A 24,569-nucleotide genomic window follows, 5' to 3' on the forward strand; every position below is an offset into this window, starting at 1 on the left:
CCATATACTTTCTGATATTATGGTTGTGATTTTAATACACTTGTTCCCAGGATTATATACACTGAATAAACCACTTCCTGTTTTACTATGAGGACCCATTCAAGTCATTTCTATCACTTTACCAAGGTATTTTCTAATTATTTTCAACAACTGATTGAGTTTTATGGATCTGCCTCCTGTCTCTCCTGACATTTAGCTACTGACTTTCGTGGATTCCTGTTAGTATTAATAGCTAGTTGGTTATGCATCCCAGGATTACAATTACTGAAAAAACATTTATAATTCAACTGAGGACAAAAAAATGTAAAATTTTAAAAATTAATTTATTTTAAACAAAATAAACAAAATATACAAACATATAACCATGTACAGTACAATAAAAAAAAAAACGGACTTTAGCAAAGCCAAATATTTGCCAGGTGCAGCCATGCTACCTTTTGAACTTGCATGAATTCTGTATTACAACAATGTTCAACTTTTTTTCTTTAAATATTCTAAAGACAGGATTCTCTTGTTAACAATATGCTTTCTGCTTTATTTTCATTCAGTTAGTAGTTTTCTTTCCTCTAGAGAATCAGTGTTTCAAAAAAGGCACAAAGTAAAATATCTTATCATACAGGTGTTCACAATAAATTGTCCAGGTATCCCACTACTTGGGAGAGGCACCAAAATAATACTTAGTGAGGAAAAAGTTGAAAATACTACTTCTTCGGTACCTTGTGTGGTGTAGTGAAAGAAAACTGATGCCACCGACTGAAACTAGCCAGTTCACGTTTCAACTTCTGTCCAAGAAACAGTCCAAGCCGTGTGCTTCAGTTACAAAGAGAACGCAGTAGTTTAATCTCCTTTTCATAATCAAAGTTGGGCCTAATGAAACAAATATTAAATTTTTTTTTCCCATTTACCAGATTGAAGCTGTCCACTATTTTTTAGAGATGTTAGGTAAACAATTTTTGTAGGACTTGGTTAATGACTAAAGTTAGTTACATTAACTTCCATCCACTTCTTTTTAGAACATACCAGTGTCAAGGGGGACTACAGCCTATGCTGACAACACTGAGCTCAGACAATGATGCCAGCCTAACACAGGGCAACTTCATGCACACTTTCACATACAGTGCATCAGGAAAGTATTCACAGCGCATCACTTTTTCCACATTTTGTTATGTTACAGCCTTATTCCAAAATGGATTAAATTCATTTTTTTCCTCAGCATTCTACACACAACACCCCATAATGACAGTGTGAAAAAAGTTTACTTGAGATTTTTGCAAATTTATTAAGAAAAAAAGAAAAAAAAAAAAACAACCTTGAGAAAACACATGTGCGTAAGTATTCACAGCCTTTGCCATGAAGCTCAAAATTGAGCTAAGGTGCATTCTGTTTCCCCTGATCATCCTTGAGATGTTTCTGCAGCTTAACTGGAGTCCACCTGTGGTAAATTCAGTTGATTGGACATGATTTGGAAAGGCACACACTTGTCTATATAAGGTCCCACAGTTGACAGTTCATGTCAGAGCACAAACCAAGCATGAAGTCAAAGGAATTGTCTGTAGACCTCCGAGACAGGATTGTCTCGAGGCACAAATCTGGGGAAGGTTACAGAAAAATTTCTGCTGCTTTGAAGGTCCCAATGAGCACAGTGGCCTCCATCATCCATAAGTGGAAGAGGTTTGAAACCACCAGGACTCTTCCTAGAGCTGGCCTGCCATCTAACCTGAGCAATCGGGGGAGAAGGGCCTTAGTCAGGGAGGTGACCAAGAACCCGATGGTCACTCTGTCAGAGCTCCAGAGGTCCTCTGTGGAGAGAGGAGAACCTTCCAGAATGACAACCATCTCTGCAGCAATCCACCAATCAGGCCTGTATGGTAGAGTGGCCAGACGGAAGCCACTCCTTAGTAAAAGGCATATGGCAGCCCGCCTGGAGTTTGCCAAAAGGCACCTGAAGGACTCTCAGACCATGAGAAAGAAAATTCCCTGGTCTGATGAGACAAAGATTGAACTCTTTGGTGTGAATGCCAGGCGTCATGTTTGGAGGAAACCAGGCATCGTTTTCACCAGGCCAATACCATCCCTACAGTGAAGCATGGTGGTGGCAGCATCATGCTGTGGGGATGTTTTTCAGCGGTTGGAACTGGGAGACTAGTCAGGATAAAGGGGAAAGATGACTGCAGCAATGTACAGAGACATCCTGGATGAAAACCTGCTCCAGAACGCTCTTGACCTCAGACTGGGGCGACAGTTCATCTTTCAGCAGGACAACGACCCTAAGCACACGGCCAAGATATCAAAGGAGTGGCTTCAGGACAACTCTGTGAATGTCCTTGAGTGGCCCAGCCAGAGCCCAGACTTGAATCCGATTGAACATCTCTGGAGAGATCTTAAAATGGCTGTGCACCGACGCTTCCCATCCAACCTGATGGAGCTTGAGAGGTGCTGCAAAGAGGAATGGGTGAAACTGGCCAAGGATAGGTGTGCCAATCTTGTGGCATCATATTCAAAAAGACCTGAGGCTGTAATTGCTGCCAAAGGTGCATCGACAAAGTATTGAGCAAAGGTTGTGAATACTTATGTACATGTGATTTCTCTGCTTTTTTATTTTTAATAAATTTTCAAAAACTTCAAGTAAACTTTTTTCACGTTGTCATTATGGGGTGTTGTGTGTAGAATTCTGAGGAAAAAAATGAATTTAATCCATTTTGGAATAAGGCTGTAACATAACAAAATGTGGAAAAAGTGATGCACTGTGAATACTTTCCGGATGCACTGTATTTGCTCAGGACAAATTTAAAGTCACCAATTAACTTAGCATAATGAGATAACACTGGAATACTGAAAGAAGTACTAATATAAAACACACAAACATTGATGTGCCAAAGATTCAAGCCTCATTTCTACAGCTATAAAGTACTTGTGCTTACCACTTCATCACTGTGCTACAGTTCTTGGCATTTACTATTTAAAAAAAAATTTAAATTTTAAACGTAAAAATAAATGTTCATATCAAGGAGGGAGGTTCATTAGGCTCACCTGTGGGGCGTCTCGAGAATCATTGGAATTTTGCGTAAACGGGGCTCATTCATAACCTGACGGAACCCATCTAAGCCAATATGTCCATAACCAATGTTCTCATGACGGTCTTTGTGACACTCCAACATTCCTAAATAAAATCCAATGAGATGAATTTTAAATACAGCACAATCCATTAGTTCTTACAGCCATAAAAAATGCTAAAATAGAATACTGCTATTTGTAAACTGCAGCAATGAACTGACATAATAATTTAGAACATAGGGAGTAGAAATGCAAGCGCACGTTAATAACTGAAATGAAAATGCATTATAAACATATCATTCTTCGGTCTTCCACAACTAAAATCATTTGTTCCCAGGTTATAAGGTAAAACAACACAAAAATATTTAAAGAGATCTACTACATTTGGGTAAATATGAACCAGCACAATGATGAAAACCTGATTATTGCTCCAAAGTCAATAGCCACTTCTGAGCTTCTTTTTCTTATGGCATGGTTGAATCTACCATCAGGATGACTCGGGTGTGCACGTCCTAAGGCCCTGCTTGCAAATGGGCCTTTGCATATACAAGAAAATATCTAATAAAAGAAAAAGTCAGTGTTTTCACTGACCACCACTCACAGCAACCTGTTTTCCAGCACTCATCCCTAACCCACTTCGATCCTCACGATTATAAACCTGTCCAATTACTCTTAAATTAAAACTTTTTAAAACAAAAACAAAAATAAGAACATACAATGTCTAATAAGTCTTTTATGAGATTGAACATTTAATGTGTTGCTGTGCTGCAAAATAGTGAAAGAGGATGATTAATTAAAACAAGAGCCCAGTGGTGCAAAGAGAGAAGCAAATGACCCATTCTTGCCAAAAACTTATATTTTCATCTTGAAGTAAAAAAAAAAAAACCCTAAATGATGACTCAAGCAAGCTGTAAATAATGCAGTGAAGACTTTTGAGAGTGACCAGGAAAAGGCCGATATCGCAACTCCCAGTAGCTTTAGCAGCAATGCATAATGCAACTGAGCAAAGTCAACAATGGGACAGACAATGAGGCCTCTACACGAGATAAAATGTGCCCAGTAATGCAAAACATGAATGAGGAAATTTTTATAAGGTCTTTCAATTTTACTTGGTGTAAATACGCCAACCTCAAACCCTCAGTTAACAGTGTACATATTACCTTTTCACCATAAAGTGTTTAGTGTAAACTCCTTCGCATTACATTTTTTCTCAGAAAACCATGTAAAATGCTTTACATTTTTTTGGCTTGAAAAATTATATTTTTATTAAATCTCCTTCTACTGTAAAACGTGCAAAATGTTAAATGTACAAAGTCAGAAGTGTAAAAAGTATAAAAATGATTAATAATAATATGAAATGAACAATAACAGATGATGCTAATACCATATATACTGTGAAAATAGGCCTTGTGTGGTATATCTTTGAATGGGAAAACTGCTTAGGTGTGTATGGTCATTTACCCAACACTGTTCAGCATAACGATTCATCTCAACAACAATCCTTTCAATCGCATCATCATCAAGAAATAACTTCATGTAAGTAAATGGATCTTGGCCGTCAACCTTCACTTTTATTCCTGACTGCCCCATAAACTCAAAACAAGGTTGTGCTGGTATATTCGAAGCAGGATAAACAGAAACCCAAACGTGAGTGTAACTTTCGCATTCATAACAATCGCTTTCAGTTTCACAGTCGGTTTCAACTTCACTGCCTGAAGACAGTGTCACTTAATCGTTCACTGTTAATGAGAAGCTCCTCAACATCACTGCTCTCATCACTGTCAAGAATGTGCAACACCAAGACTGCTGAAAAGCGTTTCTTACAAGACACCATTATGAGGCTAGGAGATGATGCGTCTACACCGTTGACCAAGAAACGCTCAGGACTAATGCTGTTAGCAATTTTATAGCCTGAGTAATCCTCAGGTCTAAAGCTTACGCAAAATGCATCTATACAGCTGCCCGAATGATACTTTGGACTAATGCTTTTAACTCTCTTTCACTGCCTGAGTGATGCTCGAGTCTAAAGCTAAGAAGGTTAATGGAAGTTTATTAACTGCACTAACATAATGAAGTTGATTTCCCATAGATGTGATGTTGCTCTCATTGAACTGTTTTATATTCATTGTAATACATTACTGAACCACGTTTAGTGCCACCTGGGTTCTGGAGAGGACCAAATCACCTCCAAACACCCCCTCTTCAACCAGACACATTTTCATTCCTCAAAACAAATTCTTAAAAATAGTTTATATAATGCACATGCATTAATGTATTGGTTTTACAAAACAAAGACTTTATAAATACTGCTTGGAGAAAAATGTAAAATGTGGAATCATTCCTGGAGAGCAATTCATGAATTAGGAGTGGGGAACAACACTGTGCTGAAAAATGCGTGCAACAACAAATGTGTTCACATTCAAGGTACCGCCTCACCTTTTCTGTCAGGTGTTCACATTTGCAGAAAACTATTTTCCTAGCGGTGCAGCTTGTGGTTTGCTTTTTCCAATCATGGACAGTCACTTTGGGGAAAGTGTATGAATGCAATTTAGTGGACACTTAACGATTAATGAGAGGTTCATCTGTGTGTTAAAATGTGATTTGCATCTTTTGGCCTTTTAATGTTTCCACTACTGTACTTCTAAGCCAAGATGTATATAGCCTAATCACCTACAACAGACTTAAGAGGTAGGAAACAAACGGTAGTGTTATACATTGCACACATACTACAGTGCTTTCTTTTTTGTCTTAAAACATCTTTCTAGTTCATCATTGAGTGGTATAAGCACTGCCTCACAAGAGGCATATGCAGCATAGTTGAACTAAATTATATGTGTGACGTAAATAAAATGGAGAAATTATTACAGGGTGGGTACCTTACTTTAAATGTGTAAAGATTAAGTGGGTTAACTTCACATGCTTCTGTTTGTGCAACACGACGTTCAACATATGACTTCAGCTAAATGAAGTTCAGTTTATGGACTCAAGTTAATTTCTTCAAACAGCAAGTTCAGTGGTTTAACGAATAAGTAATAACGTATTAGCGTTGGTGCAATTTTACTTTAAACAACTAAGTATAAAGGTAGCAGTGAATGAATGACTTGTTACAGCAGCATGCAGTAAAAGGCTTAACATTTTTTTTTTTTTTTTTTTTTTTTTACACTTTAGTAGAAGGGAAAACCATACTGATTCTAAGAATAAACTTATTGTATACAAACATTTCTTTTAAGATGAAGTGTAGAAAGTTTCCGATTAAGCCTACCTTTGCAATGACAATAAGTCACAGGCCAAAGTTGGGGGGAAAAAAAGGGTGTTTATTTTGATTAGCCAGTCTTTTGCTCATAGACTGTACATAGACTTTATGTTGAGACTTGCCCCCCACTACCCTGAGTAAGAAGAGCATGTGATATGAAAGTATTGCGATACCACTGAAACAGAAAATAGAAAACACTTCAATAGGTGTAATTTCTGACTAAACTATTTAGTTTATCCAAAAACTAAAGGTCTGTGGTGGCTTAGAAAAAATGTACCTCCAGTGCCTTCATAACAGGAGGCCTGTGGAGCAGCACACAGTGGGAGGTGCACAACCTTGCCCTGTGTAATTCTTTGGAATTAGCAGACACCTCTGCAATATAGGACTCTAAAATCAGCATGCATTATGTGTTACAGGCCTGAATAGTATTTACTCTTCCAAAGGAATAAATAAATTGGTGGTGGGGAGACATCACATCTCTACAGCAGAGAACCAGTCAATTTGTACAAACTTTCTGATAATATTTAAACATCTTAAAACTCTACAGGGAAAAAATCATCATGTGAAAGCTGTTACTATTATACATTTTACAGATGCCTTTATCTATGGTGAATTAAAAGATCATACAACAGGGGAATGGCTTACATTTGTTTTTTCTTCAATTCAAGTGAAGGCAGGTCAAGCCACATGCTGACAGTCGCACAGCGAGTCAGAAGAATCTTGTTGTTTATAGTCAGGTTCCTTAGCTACTGCACCACATTATGTAACTAATTTCTATACTGGCTTGCATATACACAGAGTCATGGAAAATTCCTGGAAACCCTTAGAATCAAACCCAAATCTAAAATAGATGTTATTTTAATTTCACTTCAGTATACAGTAGAAAAAAAAAATTATTTTAAACTATTCTTTAATAGTAAAGTTAATAAATTTCCACCAATTGCTGTCTCTAGAAATGTATTCTAGTTTCTAAAACAGATCTAAGTGCTTCCATATTATAAATGTTGCAAGTTTTCATAATTTTCAGTATTCACTTTGAAGTTTAAAATCTATGCAAGGTGCTCAAAGTTGGTCTCTGATGATGAATGCTATAAGAATAAACTGAGGCTACATAAAAAAAAAAAAAAATACCTTTAGAGTCATTTAGATGAATGGCCATCAGGTACTTCATGCCAACTTGTGCATCAAACTCATCTAGCATTTTCTTCACTCCACCCCTTGCTGACAGGTCATACCCTAAAAAAATATATATGATACTTGTACTATTCAACATATTTTTGATTATCTTGTGAAGTCAAAGCTAAATTAATGTACCAACCTGCAGCAAATGCATGGCAAGTATCTAAACAGACCCCAATCCTCTTTTTGTTTCTCACCAATTTAATAATTCCTTTTATTTCTGAGAATCTTCCCCCAACTGTGTTTCCTTGACAGCACATATTCTCAATTACTGTTAAAACACATAGCAAAAAAACTGCATCATTAGCTTTTAAAAACATCAGCAATTTACTTACAACTGTACTCTACAAATAAATGCTAAACTTCAAGTGTATTATCCATGTGCTTTGACTTTAAATACAGTTGCCCACTAATTTACAAACAAGATTTATTAATTATTCATTGAAATAATCAATTACTGCTTTTTAACTCAGTACTTCAAAAGAGAGGGCAACCCTTTCTAGGCTGAACAAACAGGACATATTATAGAATATAATACAGTTAATACAATAGGTTTTCAACATTCCAACAAAGCAACTGAAAAAAGAATAATGAATTTTGGGACAACAAATTTTGATTAAATGAAATAAAGCTTTAAAGAATATGTGAGTATGAAGACATCTGAATAGCAACTGGGTAGATTTTAAACCACGTCTCATATAGTGATGGAAGACTTGCATATTTCTTAGACTTACCAGTCATGACCTTATTGGTGTGCTGGTGGGCATAGTTAATTGAGTCTGCTATTCTTTCAAGACACTCCTCCACACTGATTTCATTTAGAGTTGATCCAGGGTGAAAGTTAAACATAGTCAGGCCAAGTTGTTCACAGCGTCGCAGCTCATCAATCAGCATTGATCTGCTTTTTTGAAAAATATCTGACCCAAAATTTTTTTTTAAAAAGTCATCAAGAATACACAAAATTAGAAAAGTACAGTCAATACAGAAACGTTCAGTAAAGCACAAGTAGACTACAAGAAAGAAAAAGTGCTTTTGTTAAACAATTACCTAACAACCAATATCAGCAGATCCAGTCTTTCATTGTTGACACGCTGTATATTAAGCAAGGTTAACTATAATCATGCCATGACATATAAAATCAATTTTAAAACATGACTTCTCAGGTGTCTCTCAAATTCTAATATTGCTTTACTATACAAGGTTTAAAGCCACATAAACATTCAATAAAAAGTTAATGCCTAACATTTTACATTTTTTGTAGTTTACTTCCATGTTTAAGCATTTTCAAATGGTTGTTCTAAACAAACCCATATTACAAACTGCATTTCTAACACTAAACCACAAAAGTCATGTCCATGTGAGAATATGAAAACTATCCTTGGTTATCAGCTACAGCAATGAATGAGCTGGTAGATCCATCCATTTTCTGCATCCTATTAATCCTGCTCAAGGTCATAAAGAGTTGGATCCTCTATAGACAGCAAACATGCCTATGAAAGTAATGCTACACAAATTCTTTAATAAACCAACATATGGCAAAATCCATAGTGAAATAAACAAACTTAATTTACACTAAAATCAGTAAAAAGTACAATATATAATATAATCCTGGTAATCTATTTCATAATACATATGTTTTTTTTTCAGTGTTTCACAGCTGAAGTATACAGTGCTAATGCTCTCAGGTCTTTAAAGCACAGGTACAACTGAATAATTGAACAAATAATTAAAACAAAAAGAAAAAAAAAGATTTGTAGTACTACTAATACTCTAACACTACTACAGCCTTCTGATTTAAAACTTTTATTTTTTAAATGTAGTAAATTCTTTAGTCTTACTTTGTGCTGTAGACTTCAGTAAATACTAATGTGTCTGATCCAATTTAAGTAATTAATACAAAAGTATCACTATATACAGATACAGCTGAAGTGGTTAAAATGAGCAACACTGCACTGAATGTGGACAAATTTGTCGATACCCTTGTAGCTCATTGAAAAAGTGCTGTATACCTCCTGAAGAGTGATTAAACGAATAGCAGTTGTCCCATGTAGACCTGCATGCCTTTGATATGTCATCGAGTAAAGCAAATCAAGTATGAAAAAAGATGAAGCACTGCTTACTCTACAAATATATTCTAAAATGGCCTAGCCACATGTGATGGCATTTCTAGAAAAGATCATAAATAATTGGATTAGAGCGATTTTTCAAACTTCACTGTTGAAAAAAAAAAAAAAAAAAAAAAAGACTGTAATGTGATAATATGCATATTGACAAGCCACAATGCTTCTGGGAAAATGTTCTTTGGATAGATGATACAAAACTAGAACTTTTAGGCAAGTCAAATCAGCTCTATGTCCACAGACAAAAAATGAAGCTTTCAAAGAAAAGAACACATCACCTACTGTGAAACATGGAGGAGTGCCTTGTGTTTATGGAGGGAACGATGAAATCTTAAGATTATCAAAACATTCTGGATCGAAACGTACTGTCCAGTGTCAGAAAACTCTGTCTCAGTTGCAGGTCATGGATCCTTCCAATAGGACAATGACCAAAAAACACACAGCTAAAAGCACCCAAGAATGGCTAAGAACAAAGTATAGGACTATTTTACAGTGCTTCTTTGAGCCCTGATTTGTATCACATAATTAAATATTATTCTAAAATAAGTATAACTTTACTTGTAACTATTTATTAATAAAACTATATATTAAATAAACTGTTCACAAAGGCAAAGTAATTTGAAATAAAGGGTGTTTCATAAAGTACGCAGTTTTTTGAATTGCGCGGGATTTTTTTGTTTGAAGGTTGTCAGCACTGTTCCTAACATTTTCGTTATCTATTATCACTCCAATTAGAAGAACATTTGTCGTTTTTCCATTTAGTAGCCATGGAGCAGTTCAGTATTGAGCAATGCATTCTTATTGTGAAAACCCATTACAAAAATGGGGAGTGCTAAGCAAAGACTGTCCGTAAACTTTGCGCGATCTTTGGACGTGACAATGCTCCTACCGCAACAACAGTTTCGAGGTTGGTACAGAAATTCGAAGAATCTGGGTTAGTTGCAACCAGAAAATTGCCCGGTCAAAAACCGTAATGTTCGAACGCAACAAAACATCGCGGTAGTGCAAGACAGTGTGAATGTGAGCCCTGTGAAGTCGCTTTGCCATCGTTCACAACAGCTGGGTATGTCACCATCTTCAGTGTATCGAATACTGAAAAAAGATCTTCATATGCACCCCTACAAGATTCAGTTGACACAAGAGCTGAAACCAGCAGATCACGTAAAACAGCGAAAATTCGCCGATTGGATTTTGGAACAAGAGGATGACAATTTTTCAAAAAGAATAATCTTCAGTGACGAGGCACATTTCCATCTCTCTGGGTATGTCAACAAACAAAATTGCAGCATTTGGGGTAATGAAAACCCTAGAGTGATCCAAGAGCACGAAATGCATCCCCTACGAGCCACGGTTTGGTGTGGTTTTTGGGCAGGAGGCGTGATTGGCCCCATCTTTTTTGAAGATGATGATGGAAATTCAGTTACTATAAATGGCAACCGTTATCGGGGACATGATCACTAACTTTTTGTAGCCTGCTCTGGAAGAAATGGAGGATGACGGAATGTGGTTTCAGCAGGACGGAGCTACCTGCGATACATCCCGGGAGACAATCACCTTGCTTCGTGAAAAATTCTGAGCGTCTGATCTCGCTTTACGGCGGCGACCAAGAATGGCCTCCAATTTCATGTGACCTCACACCTTGTGACTTCTTTTTATGGGGATATGTGAAGTCACAAGTTTACGTGAAAGAGGAAATTTTGTATTTTGCTTCAATTTTGGCTGATTTATTGCATTTTTTAAAACTGTGTACTTTATGAAACACTTTCTATAAAGAGGCCATAAATAAATAAATGTTCTCTAGAAATCTAAACTAGACAGAGGCATGGCACTACCAAACTCTCAGAACTCCTACTGGGTTGCAAACATGCATACTATGAAATTTTGGAAAGAAGCAAAAAGATGTGAACTTGCACCCGTTTGGCAAGCCAAGGTAAATACTCTCTATTTGATATTCACCAGCAATTGAAATAGTCACTTATTTATCAAACAGTCTTTGGATAACAATAATTCCTAATGCTCTGAAGTAAGGTCAAATGAACAATTTACTGTGGTGGATTATATGGAACTGTTTGAACTCCATGTTATTTTTTCTTAGTTATTAGAATTTAAATACACTTACCCTAAAAATGTCTTATTATTACTTAAGATTGAACATTAGAACACTCTAGACGAGAACAGGCCATTCAGCCCAACAAAGCTCGCCAGTCCTATCCACTTATTTCTTCCAAAAAACATCAAGTTGAGTACTGAAAGTCCCCAACGTCTTACTGTCTACCACACTACTTGGTAGCTTATTCCAAGTGTCTATCTTTATTTGTGTAAAGAAAAACTTCCTAATGTTTGTGCGAAATTTACCCTTAACAAGTTTCCAACTGTGTCCCCGTGTTTTTGATGAACTCATTTTAAAATAAGTCTCAATCCACTGTACTACTTCCCTTCATAATTTTAAACACTTCAATCATTTCACCTCTTAATTTTCTTTTGCTTAAACTGTATAGGCTCAGCTTTTTTAATCTTTCCTCATAATTCAACCCCTGTAGCCCTGGAATCAGCCTAGTCGCTCTTCTCTGGACCTTTTCTAGTGCTGCTATGTCCTTTTTGTAGCCTGGAGACCAAAACTGCACACAGTACTCAAGATGAGGCCTCACCAGTGCATTATAAAGGGTGAGCAGAACCTCCTTGGACTTGTACTCCACACATCGAGCTATATAACCTAACATTCTTAATGGCTTCTGAACACTGTCGGGAAGTCGCTAGCTTAGAGTCCACTATGACTCCTAAATCCATTGGGTAGGAGATTTTACAATGAACAATTTAAAACCTTTTTTGAAAACCTAGAACGTCTACAAATACATGGACTTCCATTATTTAAACAGCCTATGTAACTTTAACATCTGATGAGAAGAGTCTTTAGAGATGGTTCAGTGCCTGGGGTTTATGTATGGGGTTTATGTTAGCTGCTATAGTCTGCAAGTTTAAATGACACATCAATTAATGATTAAAAAAAAAACAAAAAAAACAATTAAGGAAATGCATCTTTCTCCCTAAAAATTAATTAATAATTTATCCATACCCCGCCTGGGAGAACCACAATTCATTAGATAGGAGCCATGTGGCAAGATCACACTGGGATGAAATCCATATTCAACACAGGCTTGGCGGAACCTTTCTGCTGCTCTTTCATCAATGGGTTTGCTTTTCCATGTTCGCTGAGAGCCAAGGAACATGGCAAATGCAGTGCCTCCCACTATCACAGAATCATGAACTGCTTTCCAAATACCTCCTATAAATAGGTTATATATTTAAAAAAAAAAAAAAAAAAAGAAAAAAAAAGTGAATTATTTTGGATTTTTTTAAACCTGTGTCTGCTCTGTAAGAAAGCTCATTGACTTATTTTTGGTACATTAACAACATAAATAATTATTAACACTGAAACTGTTTTCTCACAATCTATTACATATTACAAAACTGAAAACTGTCATTTACCATGTTATTACAGATTTGCTGTGGAATCGGGAATTAAATTAAGTTTCCATATCTTATGAAAACATTGCATGGTCATGGAATGTATAAATCACTCAAAAAGACAAACTAATGGATGCCTAGCATAAAACCTTTATGCTAGCTTTAATGAATAAATTCATCCATATGACGAAAACATTATTATACAGTAGATAGGAATAGTCAATAAAGTATATAAAATAAAGCCCGTCAGTAACAGGTTTGTAGGTGGCAGTAAGAGAAGGTGAGACCTGCACATATTGTACCACAAGTTTATATTTAAATTCATTAATATTTGGATAGAGTAGGTCAGGTCCAGCTTGAAGTGTACACAGATGGAACATGCCTAACAGACATTTGATTGTTTGTTTAAAGTTACCAGTATTCCGAATGATTTATCAAAAAGATACTGGTAGAGAGTGAATCACTTCTGCTGCGGACTCAGCCAGGATGACGCAAGTTATTTTCCTCGACAGTGACATGGACAAATACAGTCTTCGTTGCAAAGTCTTGATCATATATTTTAGTTTTAATTGTACTGTGCTTCCTCTTTCACCACTGTTCATTCACAAAAAACTCTAGTCCCCCTCCTGCTCCACCCTCAGTCTGACAAAACCTGTCGTAAGTGCCACGTGGAATGAACGGGCATCCTGACCATGAAAGGGCACAGTTTCTTACCCAGATGGGGGGCTCCAAGAGGACAGAAAGACATCCCGCCCAAAGAAGAGAAAGGTACCATACCTGAACGAGACTTCCCAGGTGGATAGACAGATATCCCAAACAGAGAAGAAGATGCCTTACCCCAACGGAAGGCTGTGGGGAAATGGACAGGCATCCCAACCAGCCATGTTACTAGTATCTTCCCTGGCCGGAATAAAGGAGGACAGGGAAAGACTGTCTCTGAGAGTGTTTATTCACATCTGGAGGTAGATGGCAGCAGCCTCAGATATCTGTGCCCATTCAGGAAACAGCAGGGAATGCCTGGAGTTGGATCCCAGCAGGGCTGTGCTACAGGACTACATGGATAACAGAAGAAACTGCTGCAGGAAGATGTATTCCCTGTTATGTGGGACTTCCATGTGACCCGGAAGTGCTTCCAAGGGGCAACAGTCCTGTCACCGGACGTACTCCCATGTCCTCAATAAAAGGGACCGTACTGCCTTATCCATGCGAGTTGGAGGTGGGAGGAGGACAAGCAAAACTCAACTGGACAAGGGCAGTGCAGTGGAGACAGGAGAAGTGATTGTAGGAGAGAAAACTTGTGCTTTGGTACTTCTGGCAAGATATTTTTGTAATAAGCACCCATCTATTTGAAGCCGGGACTGTGCTTGTATGTTTGTGTTTAAGGGCTCTCTGGCACCACTGTTCTATTACGCTGTCCAGCATTAAAACAACATCTGAAATAAGAGGTAAGCCAGTTCCCCGCAGTACACAAAATATCACAATACCTGAACATGTAACTTCCATGAGATATAATAGTTCAAACACCTTATATGACAGCAACATTTCTTATTGTATAAAGTCAGGCCGGGTATATACATTATACTAAAATATATTAAGAAAAAAGGACAGCTTATTTACAGGTAGGCAATTCTTCACATTATTCTTACTTGGCACTTAACTCAAATTACTGAACAAACTGTGCAACTTGGAAAAGACAAATCATATTTTTTCAACATATTAAAGAAATAAGTGGGAGCATTAGAGATTTTTCAAAAAGGTAAAATCCTCTGAATATATAAATATAAATTCTGCAGGGAGAAAAATAAAATCAGATATTCTTGGATACCTGCTATAGACATATGACCACCTAGAAGCCTTTTACTTCCTTTCCCTTTTGCTGGCTTTTTCTTGACAGGTCCTTCTTCACCTGTTTATCAAAAGAAAATTTTTAAATGGACTGTGATAGTAAACAAGTAATTTTTCAGAGGCATTATATTAGTCCTAATAAGGAATTACATTATACTGTACTCTTACTTGGAACTTCTTACAAAATAGTTTACAAATTATATTCCTTCTACAGCAATTTGAGTCTATCTTCATTATTTTTGCCATATAACACTTAAGCTATACATATCCATCAAACTAATCTGAGAATGCCTATATAATAAAATAATAACACATCAACCAATCAGTAAATATGCCTAGTGCTGTCAATATGGTCAAAATAGACTTTGTCAGTATCAAGTCTCATCAGTAAGACTGATCTATAAAAACTACAAAGAGACTATTATTAAACAGTGGAGTTAATGTACAAGGAATATGCTCCATCAAAACTCAAACAAATGAAGAGGACTTCCTGAGAGAGTAATCACAAAGTGATTAGTAAGTAAGTTTCTCCTGATTCAAGTAAAATTATTAAGCTATATCATTTCAGATGCTCCATTACAACCTCCCAGGCAATGATGGTATATATATATATATATATATATATATATATATATATATATATATATATATATATATATATAAATAAAAAATCATCGACTATCAGGTTTTTATTAAGGCTGGTCAATGTCCCTCCCCTCCCTTCCTAAACTTTCCATTGCCTTGGTGTTCTTAGGGCTCACTCTTCAGTATTGTGTTACCTGCTAGAAGTGCTATTCTTGTTTTTGGACTCCCTAAGGGCCTGTTCATACTTCATGCTCAGAACACAAATGCTGTGTTCCCAGCATTCATCTGACGTGTCCTCTGAACACTTCCTCAGAAATTAACGCAACAGGTGTGCGAGTTGCAGTACCAGCAAAAAATTAGGAGGTGCAGTATGTTCAAGTTAGAGTGTGATGTTAGAGTCTCTGTTTACGATCAACATGCGACAGCAAGGTGCTTTGCGGATCCTTCGGGATCGATGTGCGTGCTTCGATGTTCGATAAACGGTTTGATGTGGTGAAGCAAAATGCCGACGTACAAATGCATTTGTGGTGCTTTTATATTCAAGCATCGCATATTTCCCAACGTATTGATGTAATACATTTTAAAGTTCTCACATACCATATTCTGTGCTGTTTTTTTTTTTTCTTTTGCACCTTCACAACAGCATCAGAATGTATGGCAGCATATCTGAGCCACAGAGGAAAAATAAAATTAGGGACACAGTGAAACGGTCTGTTTTGTGATTAAAGTGGAAATTTCGGCTTTAATCTTGAAATTTCCATTTGAACCTTACAGATTGTCATTAAAGTAAACCATTGCAAATGTTATCTTAAAACTGACCCAGTTGTTAATCGCTAAGTGCTTCTGGAGCTTCCTCCTGAACGGACAGCAGCAGCAGGCAGAAATTGCCACAAAGAACACGTTAAATTTATGATATTGCAGCTCTCTGCACATTTACAATCCTTAGATTTATACTCGATATCACTTTCATGATGAAATGGAATTCAAAGTATGTATGTATATTACATTTTACAGATTAATCGTTAACTTCATTTAAATAATGAATACTGTTAATAATTACACATGTGGGGGCAGACCAGTGGCGGGGTGGCAGTGCTGCCGTCTTACAGTACGGAGTCACATCCCTGGCGTTTCCTGCTTAGAGTTTCCATATTTTCCTGGTGGGTTTCCATAGTTTGCTCCGGTTTCCTTCCAAAGACATACAGATTGGAGGATTTGGGGAAGCTGAAATGAAGCTAGTTTATGTGTATGCTTGTATTCACCTTACAATGAGCTGAAGCCACGTCCAGGGATTGTTTCTGCCTCGTGCCCAATGCATGCTGGAATGAGCGCATCCCTGGATAAATGGATGTAATCATTAAACATCTATCCTTTTCAGAGATATTGTGGCAAAGTGTCCTGGGAATTTAATGGATGTTTCAGGCAATTCACAACACATTGAAGCCAAATGTCGTTTTCTCACCGTGATGATATCTCGCACTGTCACCTGGTGGAATCTTCCAGATTTACGTAAAGTATGCTCACAAGTATTAACAGTACACCGCTTGCATAGCAGAAGCATCCACAGGACCACGCGCTGTGTGTGAAGTATAACCCCAGCCTAGCTCCCATCTATTATATTTCCAACACACTACACCTCAATATTTAGTCATTCCCCATCTTTCACTCCATGTAATCATTCTGAATGCATTTCCTTTCTCCTTAACTCATAGCATGTCACTGGTGCATCTAAACTTTCAACGGCATCAGTCTTCCTCTCCCTCAATAAAACTTAACATGTTCAGCTGATTACTCATTTAAGATATTCTAATTTCACTTGACACATAACACAGATTTTCACACTGTTTGAATTAGCTTTATCCTTTAATGACAGACTTCTTTTACATTTAATACATCAGCATCAGGCATTAGCATTTGTAACTCGGAGACTATATCTACCAGTAGTACAAGCACACTAAAACTCTTATCTAACCAGTGTTGTACCATCACTGCATAATAGCATCTTCCTGATTTGAAAAACATTTAAATACTCATTTTGTAATGTAGGTACAACCATATAGATAGGTCAACTAGCAGCATGGGCAAACAAAGAATATTATGTGACATACAAAGTTGTAAGTACTAAACATTTAACTTTTCTTTATTGTACAAACAGGACTTTGTTAAAAGTTTAAGTAGGCTTGATAATAGAGGATTATAACCCATCGTTTTCAAAATTATGATTGTTTGTCATCTACAGACTCGGCAACATTCACAACGTTTACATCAATGAGTTCTGTCTGCCTGCATTATCTGACCAGCTATTAAATATTAGGTTCCATATAAACACAGGCACTTGTCAACATTCAAACTGTTGGCATTCTATTGCCTATAAAACCTGTACTGTATATGCTATGTGGACTTCATTGGCTGATCATATTCTTTTATATGCCATTTTTATTATATGTACTATATATTACTGCCTTGGAAAAATCCTTAAAGTGGTTCTGACTAATTCAACTGGAAGATTGTAACCAACATACCGACCAACCATAAAATGTTAAACAAAGGTTAAATTTCATTTAAAATTAGAAAACAATTCACTTCATTGTGAACAATTAAATGATTTTTAGAATCTAGCAGGCATTTATCATAGTTATTCCCAAATTAAGAATACAAAACCACTACAAAATGTTTGTACATTTTAATATAGTCAAGTGATTACTTAATAGTAAAGCTTTACAATTCTCCACTTTCTAATTGAATAAGACAAGGTATCTAATCTGATCCGAACAGGATGCACTAATATAGGCTACAACTGTCTCTATTTACAGTATTAAAACTTTTTTTTTTTTTTTTTAAAAAGGGAACAAACACAGTCCTAAAGTGGTGGCACGGTGGCGCAGTGGTAGCGCTGCTGCCTCGCAGTTAGAAGACCTGGGTTTGCTTCCCGGGTCCTCCCTGCATGGAATTTGCATGTTTTGCCTGTGACTGCATGGGTTTCCTCTGGTTGCTCTGGTTTCCTCCCACAATCCAAAGACATGCAGGTTACGTGCATTGGCGATCCTAAATTGTCCCTAGTGTGTGCTGTGTGTGTGTGTGTCCTGCTGTGGGCTGGCGCCCTGCCCAGGATTTGTTCCTGCCTTGCGCCCTGTGCTGGCTGGGATTGGCTCTAGCAGACCCTCCGTGACCCTGTTTTGGGATATAGCAGGTTAGATGATGACTGACTGTCCTAAAGTTATGTATTTGATTCTCCCTTTTTATATGAATAATACAATTACACATTTGAATAAGTAACATGCAGATCAGGGAGAATGCATCATTTGCAGTACTTGCATTTAGGTCAGCTGTCCTCAAATTACATTAACTTATTTCATACCACTTAAACAGTTCAATAAATTAGCAATAAACAAATGCAAACTATTCTTTAACTCATGCAAGAAACTGCTAAAAAAGAATTTCTGTTTAAACTTAACTATGTTCTTGAGTAAGACTATTGCAGTTTATATGATTTGCTGTACACTTCACATGTATTACCAGCAAGAAACTAATGGCCGTATCAAGGACCTAAAGCACTCAGAAAAATTATGTACTGTATTACTGTAAATCTTGTTTATCAGTGAATGCTCTATTCACACAAACACTGATATATAGAATTCTCTAATTTTAAACAGTTTTATTCCCCCCTATTGCACTGCATATCATGGCAATAGAAGATATACAGTATTTTTTTTTTCCTTTATACACAATCTTGGCTTTTTGATAAAGCTAGCAAAATGTGTTTCTGCACACAGCCAGTAACTTAGTCACTTAATAATTTGCTTCTCAACTGAATACCAAGTTAGCTATAAAAAGTGAGACACGTGAACTGGGATTCAAACAATCATGTCTAGCAAATGACAGTATCCAAAACATTTAAATGTGTGCATCCAGAAGCCAGACTCAATTCACAGACTCAAATACATAAAATGTCACTGGGTATTTGGAACAGATAGCTAGGAAGTGCAGAGAATGATATTTTTGTCTGGTAATGGCATACTGTAAATAAGAGGTATAGTGGTTAATAAGTCACAAAATTAAGTTTTACCTTTTGGTTTCTCAATATATGACACACAAACATATGAAAGCACTCTTCCTGATATTTACATACAGTATAGACATTCTATTTAATCAGTTTTCAAATAATGAATTATGAAACCCAACTACCTATAAACTATGGATATAATTGACCTGGGACAGAATAATAGTCGAAGAGTTTTTGGTTCAGACAGGAACCAGAAGATTTCATATGTTTTGAAAAGTAAACCAAAGAACTTACAAAGACACCTTTGCTACAAAAGGCAGGAACATTCAATAAATGGAGGACACTTCCTAAACTGGATCTACCTCTTTTCTTCTTGAATTTCTTCTTCACTGGTGTCTTGTGTTTCAATTTGTTTTTCACTACCCTGCGTTTTCGCTTCTTGACACTCTTTCTGCCTGCTTTGTTTCTCCTTAACTTCTTTCGTCTCTGTTCTTAAGATTATGAAAGAAAGGGTTTAGTTTAAAGCATGAGACATAAGTCAGACATGGTTCTTAAGGTGTATTTCATTGGTGACATTAATAAACTAAGAAAAATAAATATGACGGGAAGCAGGTTTAACAAAATTTTGTTTCTACTGCAAGTTATTGAACTTTAATAATCAATTGACTAACTCATTTTGATACTTTTTCCAGGCATTTCTCTGCGAAAAAGCAATCGCAATGTGCTTTACTACATTATGGCCAGTAAATGAGATCATTCACACTTGCAGCATTACATATTAGACAATTACCTGGTCTTGGTCTGTTTACACACCAATTCATAATTTTTAATTATTTAGCCAAAGTAATTAAATATTTCTACAATCCAACATATTAGACTAAACGAAATTTCAAAATGTTGTCGTTTTTGGTTTGGCCATGATTAAAATAAACACAAGAACAAGCAAATCTGACTGGATGTAGAGGAAATATTTAAGAAAACGCCAATCTATTACCAAAAGAGATTAATATATTTCATTTATTACATCACAGGATGGCATAGTGATTAGTGTTACCAGTTTATGAATCTAACATCCTTATTTCAAATTACACTTCTGGACTTGGTGCAAACTCTACACAGACATCCTCCCTGTATGGGTTTTCCTCCCACATCCCCAAAGACGTGGAGGCTAGGATAACTGGCCCTTGAGCAAGCACGGGTGTATTCAACAATTCATGATACAAAAAAAAAAAAAAAATGGTTAAGTTACACAGATAAACCCGAAGATGCAAAAGCCAAAGTTCTGACAAAGCTGCAGTAATTTAATAGAATAACAAAACATTCTGCAGGAAGCCACAAGAATCCAGCTACACTGAAGCAATCTCAGATCCCAACCCATCCGCTCTCCTAACAAATTTCTGCACCACTCTACTGCTCAACATTTATTAGTTAAACAAGTACTGGCAGTTTATATGATGTAGGACCTTTTCTAACAGACATCTACACAAAATCACTGTCCTATATTGTTGCCAGAGCTTTTAAGCCACTTAGAATTTATTTGTGCAATTAATCCACAGCCAATGTGTGATGTCACCCTTAACATCCTAAAAGAATGAGTAAGACAATGACTGAGCCATGATATTGAAAATAAAACTAAATATAAATAGTCAATATTTGCATGAATTCAGGAACACCTATATAAACACCTACACATCTACAGGCACATCAAATTGGAAACTGCCTACTGTCAAATACAGAACTTTAGGGGCATGGTGGTCAACCACTATTTGCTTTAACTGTGAATTCTGAAAGTAAATGTTGCAGCTGACATTATTTTTTTTGTTTGTTTTTTGTTCTTTATTTTGCCTTATACAATTTCTTATATTAGGAATTTCTTAGTTTTCGCATACCCCTTGGGGTAGAGCGCAGGGTCAGTCATTGTACAGGGCCTCTGGAGCAATTACAGGTTAAGGGTGTTGCTCAAGGGCCCAGCAGTGTAGGATCTCTTTTGGAAGTGACGGGGATTCAAACCGGCAACCTTCGGGATACCAGCACTGATCCTTAGCCTCAGTTATAAAGAAGAACAGAATACAAGATAAAAAAATGCAAAGGTGTTTCACAGCTGAAGTTTCAATTCTGACCTGGCCACCATATTTGTGTTATTCGTACAGTCTCATTTTGCCCATATGGATTTTACAACAAGTACTCAGTTTCCTAAAATATCCCAAAGAAGTGCAAATTTAAAATAATTGGCAAGTTTATACTAACCTCACATGAGCCAAGCCTCGGGTTATGAATGCTAGTGCCCTATGACAGACTGGCAGGTCATCCATTTTGATTTCCAGCTGTGCACCCAATTCTGCCAATTCTACCGACTCAAAAATGCTCATTCTTGAATGAGATTTTGTAACTGGTGATACAGAGAATATTCCAGAAGCAACACGGACAGAATATCTCATGAATGCTGAGAAGCATGGTATGGGAATGTGAGAACACCACAGTATCATGTTTTGGAATTCCTTACTCAGTTGGATAGGATAGTAGGATTGTAATATATTACTATGGATAATTGGTTACTCTGAGGTAATACAAAGTTGATAAGGTCAATACAAATTGAACAGTTAAAACAAATTCAAATAAAAACAAACATGGATTTAGCACTTTCCATGAAATCCTGATTACTGGATGAAGAGAGGGGGAAAGAAGAAGAAAAAACACTTTCAAGAGTTGCTGTTTTTCAAAATTATACACAATGCTTTTAACAGGATGGGGGTTGTAAAGTAGGCATGAAACCAGAGTGCAGTTCCATTACACTCTGCTGAGAAATTGCCATTTTCAAGCTACCTTTGCAGAGTTTTTAAAGCTTCAGTATCTCAAAGACAATTTTTAATAATTTGGATTTGTATAGCGGCAAGTATGCATTTCAAGGGAAGATTCATTAGTAAACGATCGGAATACCTGAAGATGAACTACGTCTTTTAGTCTTCTGCACAGTCCTGCTCTTTCTAGACAATGAACTACTCCTCCTTCGCTTGGGTCTAGCTCCTTGTCTATCAGACATTCTGAAATCTGCCTAAAAAAAAGACACAAAAGGCAAGATGACTTTGTTTCACGAAAATTACAAACACAACACATACATTATATTGGCAGTTACTAAAAGGTGACTTACCAGAAGACCCCGAAGATGAAAAAGAACAAGATATTGTCCACTTTACAATCTTGCCACACATGGCCACTTTGCAATAAGTTTATTTAGGTATATCTTAACCTACCTAGAAGAGATCATTCAATACCTAAAACAGATTCTTAAACATACCTAACTGGATCTTACACGAATAACCAGTTTGGGCTTTTTTTTTTTTTTTGGATAAACTGAAAAATTAGTCTAACTAATGAATGTACATCAAAGTACTTTTATTAAATCCAAGGGCAAAATATTCTTTACTTTAGTATGTTTCTACTGTAAGCACTGCATACACTGGGTTCTGAAATGATGAATTAAAAAGCTCAAGTGAAGATGTTATGAAAGGGTTGGAAAGTTACTACTCTGAAAATCATCTACATGTGAACTCCTACAATTAGTATGAGTCAACTAATCTGCTCAAGTGTCATTAAGCAGCAAACCTGAAAATGTACATTACAAAATAACTCACAAATAAATGTTAAACTAAAATAACAATGCTGCTGTGCATATTAATTCTGACAGTATGAAAAAAGCACACAACATATATGCAGCAAATATGTCAGCAGATCAAATAATAAAGGTGAATTCCGAATAAGAAACTGAAATAAAACACTGCAACCAACGTGCTTCCAATCACAAAGCTTGATACACTCTTGATGTAAATGTTGTTTTTATAATCACTTTGCAATGAAAATCCATTTTAGAGAAAGAAATAATAGTCATATTATGCGAAACACCATGGACACTTACGTGCTTATTTTGTAGAACACTTGCCCTACTGGTATACAATTAAAAAATGCATGTATTACCCGACTTTCTCAGTGTTATCTAAACATTCTAGCTCAATTATAGGCGGCATTGCATGAATGCATCAACATCATCACCCAAAATAAACCTGTTGAGAAGGTGTTTTAAATAACTTTCTCCATCAGGTCAGTAAATACATACATAAAACAAACCTTTTCCATTTGAAAGCAAACCTATCATTTTTAGAAGGATGCAAAGAATCAATAACCTTAGAGGTGCGAAACGTAAAAGAATGCTTTGTGGTGTTATTATTTTATTTAAAACATTGTAGCTTTTGTTACTCTGTAATACAATTTTCGAGTATTTTGAATGAATGACCTCGTGGTACAATAACGTGTAATAGTATTTAAAATCTCTATGTACCGTTATAACAAGAATTCATTTATTTAAAATACGTCTCATCCTGAAACGTCGTTTACGCAAAATATCTAAGTCAGAAAATTGTTTTCGATTCGTACCTACAACGCACCATGCGTTTTGTTTGAAAACACGTGTTTCGATCACACTAATGTAAAACTACATTTAGAATCGTCGTTTTAAATTACCTAAGTAATTTAAATCAAATGGTACAAAACAGAACGACATTTACCCCTGAAACAACGTGGAGGAAACTCAACTTCAGCGTCTGTGATTTTTTTTGCACTCGCACTACTCCAAGCGCCAAAATGACGTCACAAAGTGCCCTCCCTGTTTATAAACCACGCCTTAGCTCTTGAATATTAAAGACCTAATAGATGTCACACGTACGTTCATCATTTTTAAACCTGCATATTCAGTGTAGGCTCGTGAGGCATCAATATATTTTTTACGTGGAATATATTATTTATTATAAATTTTTACCTTTTGCTTGTGAGCATATGCATCACATAACGATAGATATTTAGTTACTCATCTGGATTAACTATTATTGTGTACCACGTTCCGGAAAAGAATAACTGTTTAACCTTTCTAGAACAAAGTGATGAAACCTATCACAACGTATATTTCTCGCGATGCAAAACGCTATTTTTTTTTTGTGTGTGTACTCTTGAGCTTCCGGGTCTGGGGGTAGTGCTTATCAAGAAATACCACCAAGCGCATTGGCCCTTATTGCTT

General features: G+C 36.4%; 1 protein-coding gene across 4 annotated transcripts; it reads right to left on the bottom strand.

The window, feature by feature from the left end:
* Nucleotides 1-304: 304 nt before the first annotated feature.
* si:ch211-141o9.10 (probable endonuclease 4) lies at nt 305-24,471 on the bottom strand. Of its 4 annotated transcripts, none has more exons than XM_051935137.1 (10): nt 24,315-24,471; nt 22,442-22,556; nt 19,867-19,995; nt 14,897-14,977; nt 12,680-12,889; nt 8,221-8,403; nt 7,626-7,757; nt 7,439-7,543; nt 3,031-3,160; nt 305-867 (listed from the first exon to the last, which is right to left on the bottom strand). In XM_051935137.1, exons 2-10 carry the CDS (start codon nt 22,542-22,544, stop codon nt 813-815), a joined length of 1,128 nt encoding a protein of 375 aa, XP_051791097.1. In that variant the 5' UTR covers nt 22,545-22,556; nt 24,315-24,471; the 3' UTR covers nt 305-812. The 4 variants fall into 4 exon arrangements, with proteins under 4 accessions (XP_051791097.1, XP_051791099.1, XP_051791096.1 ...); XM_051935139.1 differs by lacking the exon at nt 24,315-24,471 and adding an exon at nt 24,020-24,185; XM_051935136.1 differs by lacking the exon at nt 24,315-24,471 and adding an exon at nt 24,064-24,178.
* Between the last annotated feature and the right edge of the window lie 98 nt (nt 24,472-24,569).

The sequence above is a fragment of the Erpetoichthys calabaricus genome, chromosome 12 (assembly GCF_900747795.2).
Source record: "Erpetoichthys calabaricus chromosome 12, fErpCal1.3, whole genome shotgun sequence".
Taxonomy (NCBI): domain Eukaryota; kingdom Metazoa; phylum Chordata; class Cladistia; order Polypteriformes; family Polypteridae; genus Erpetoichthys; species Erpetoichthys calabaricus.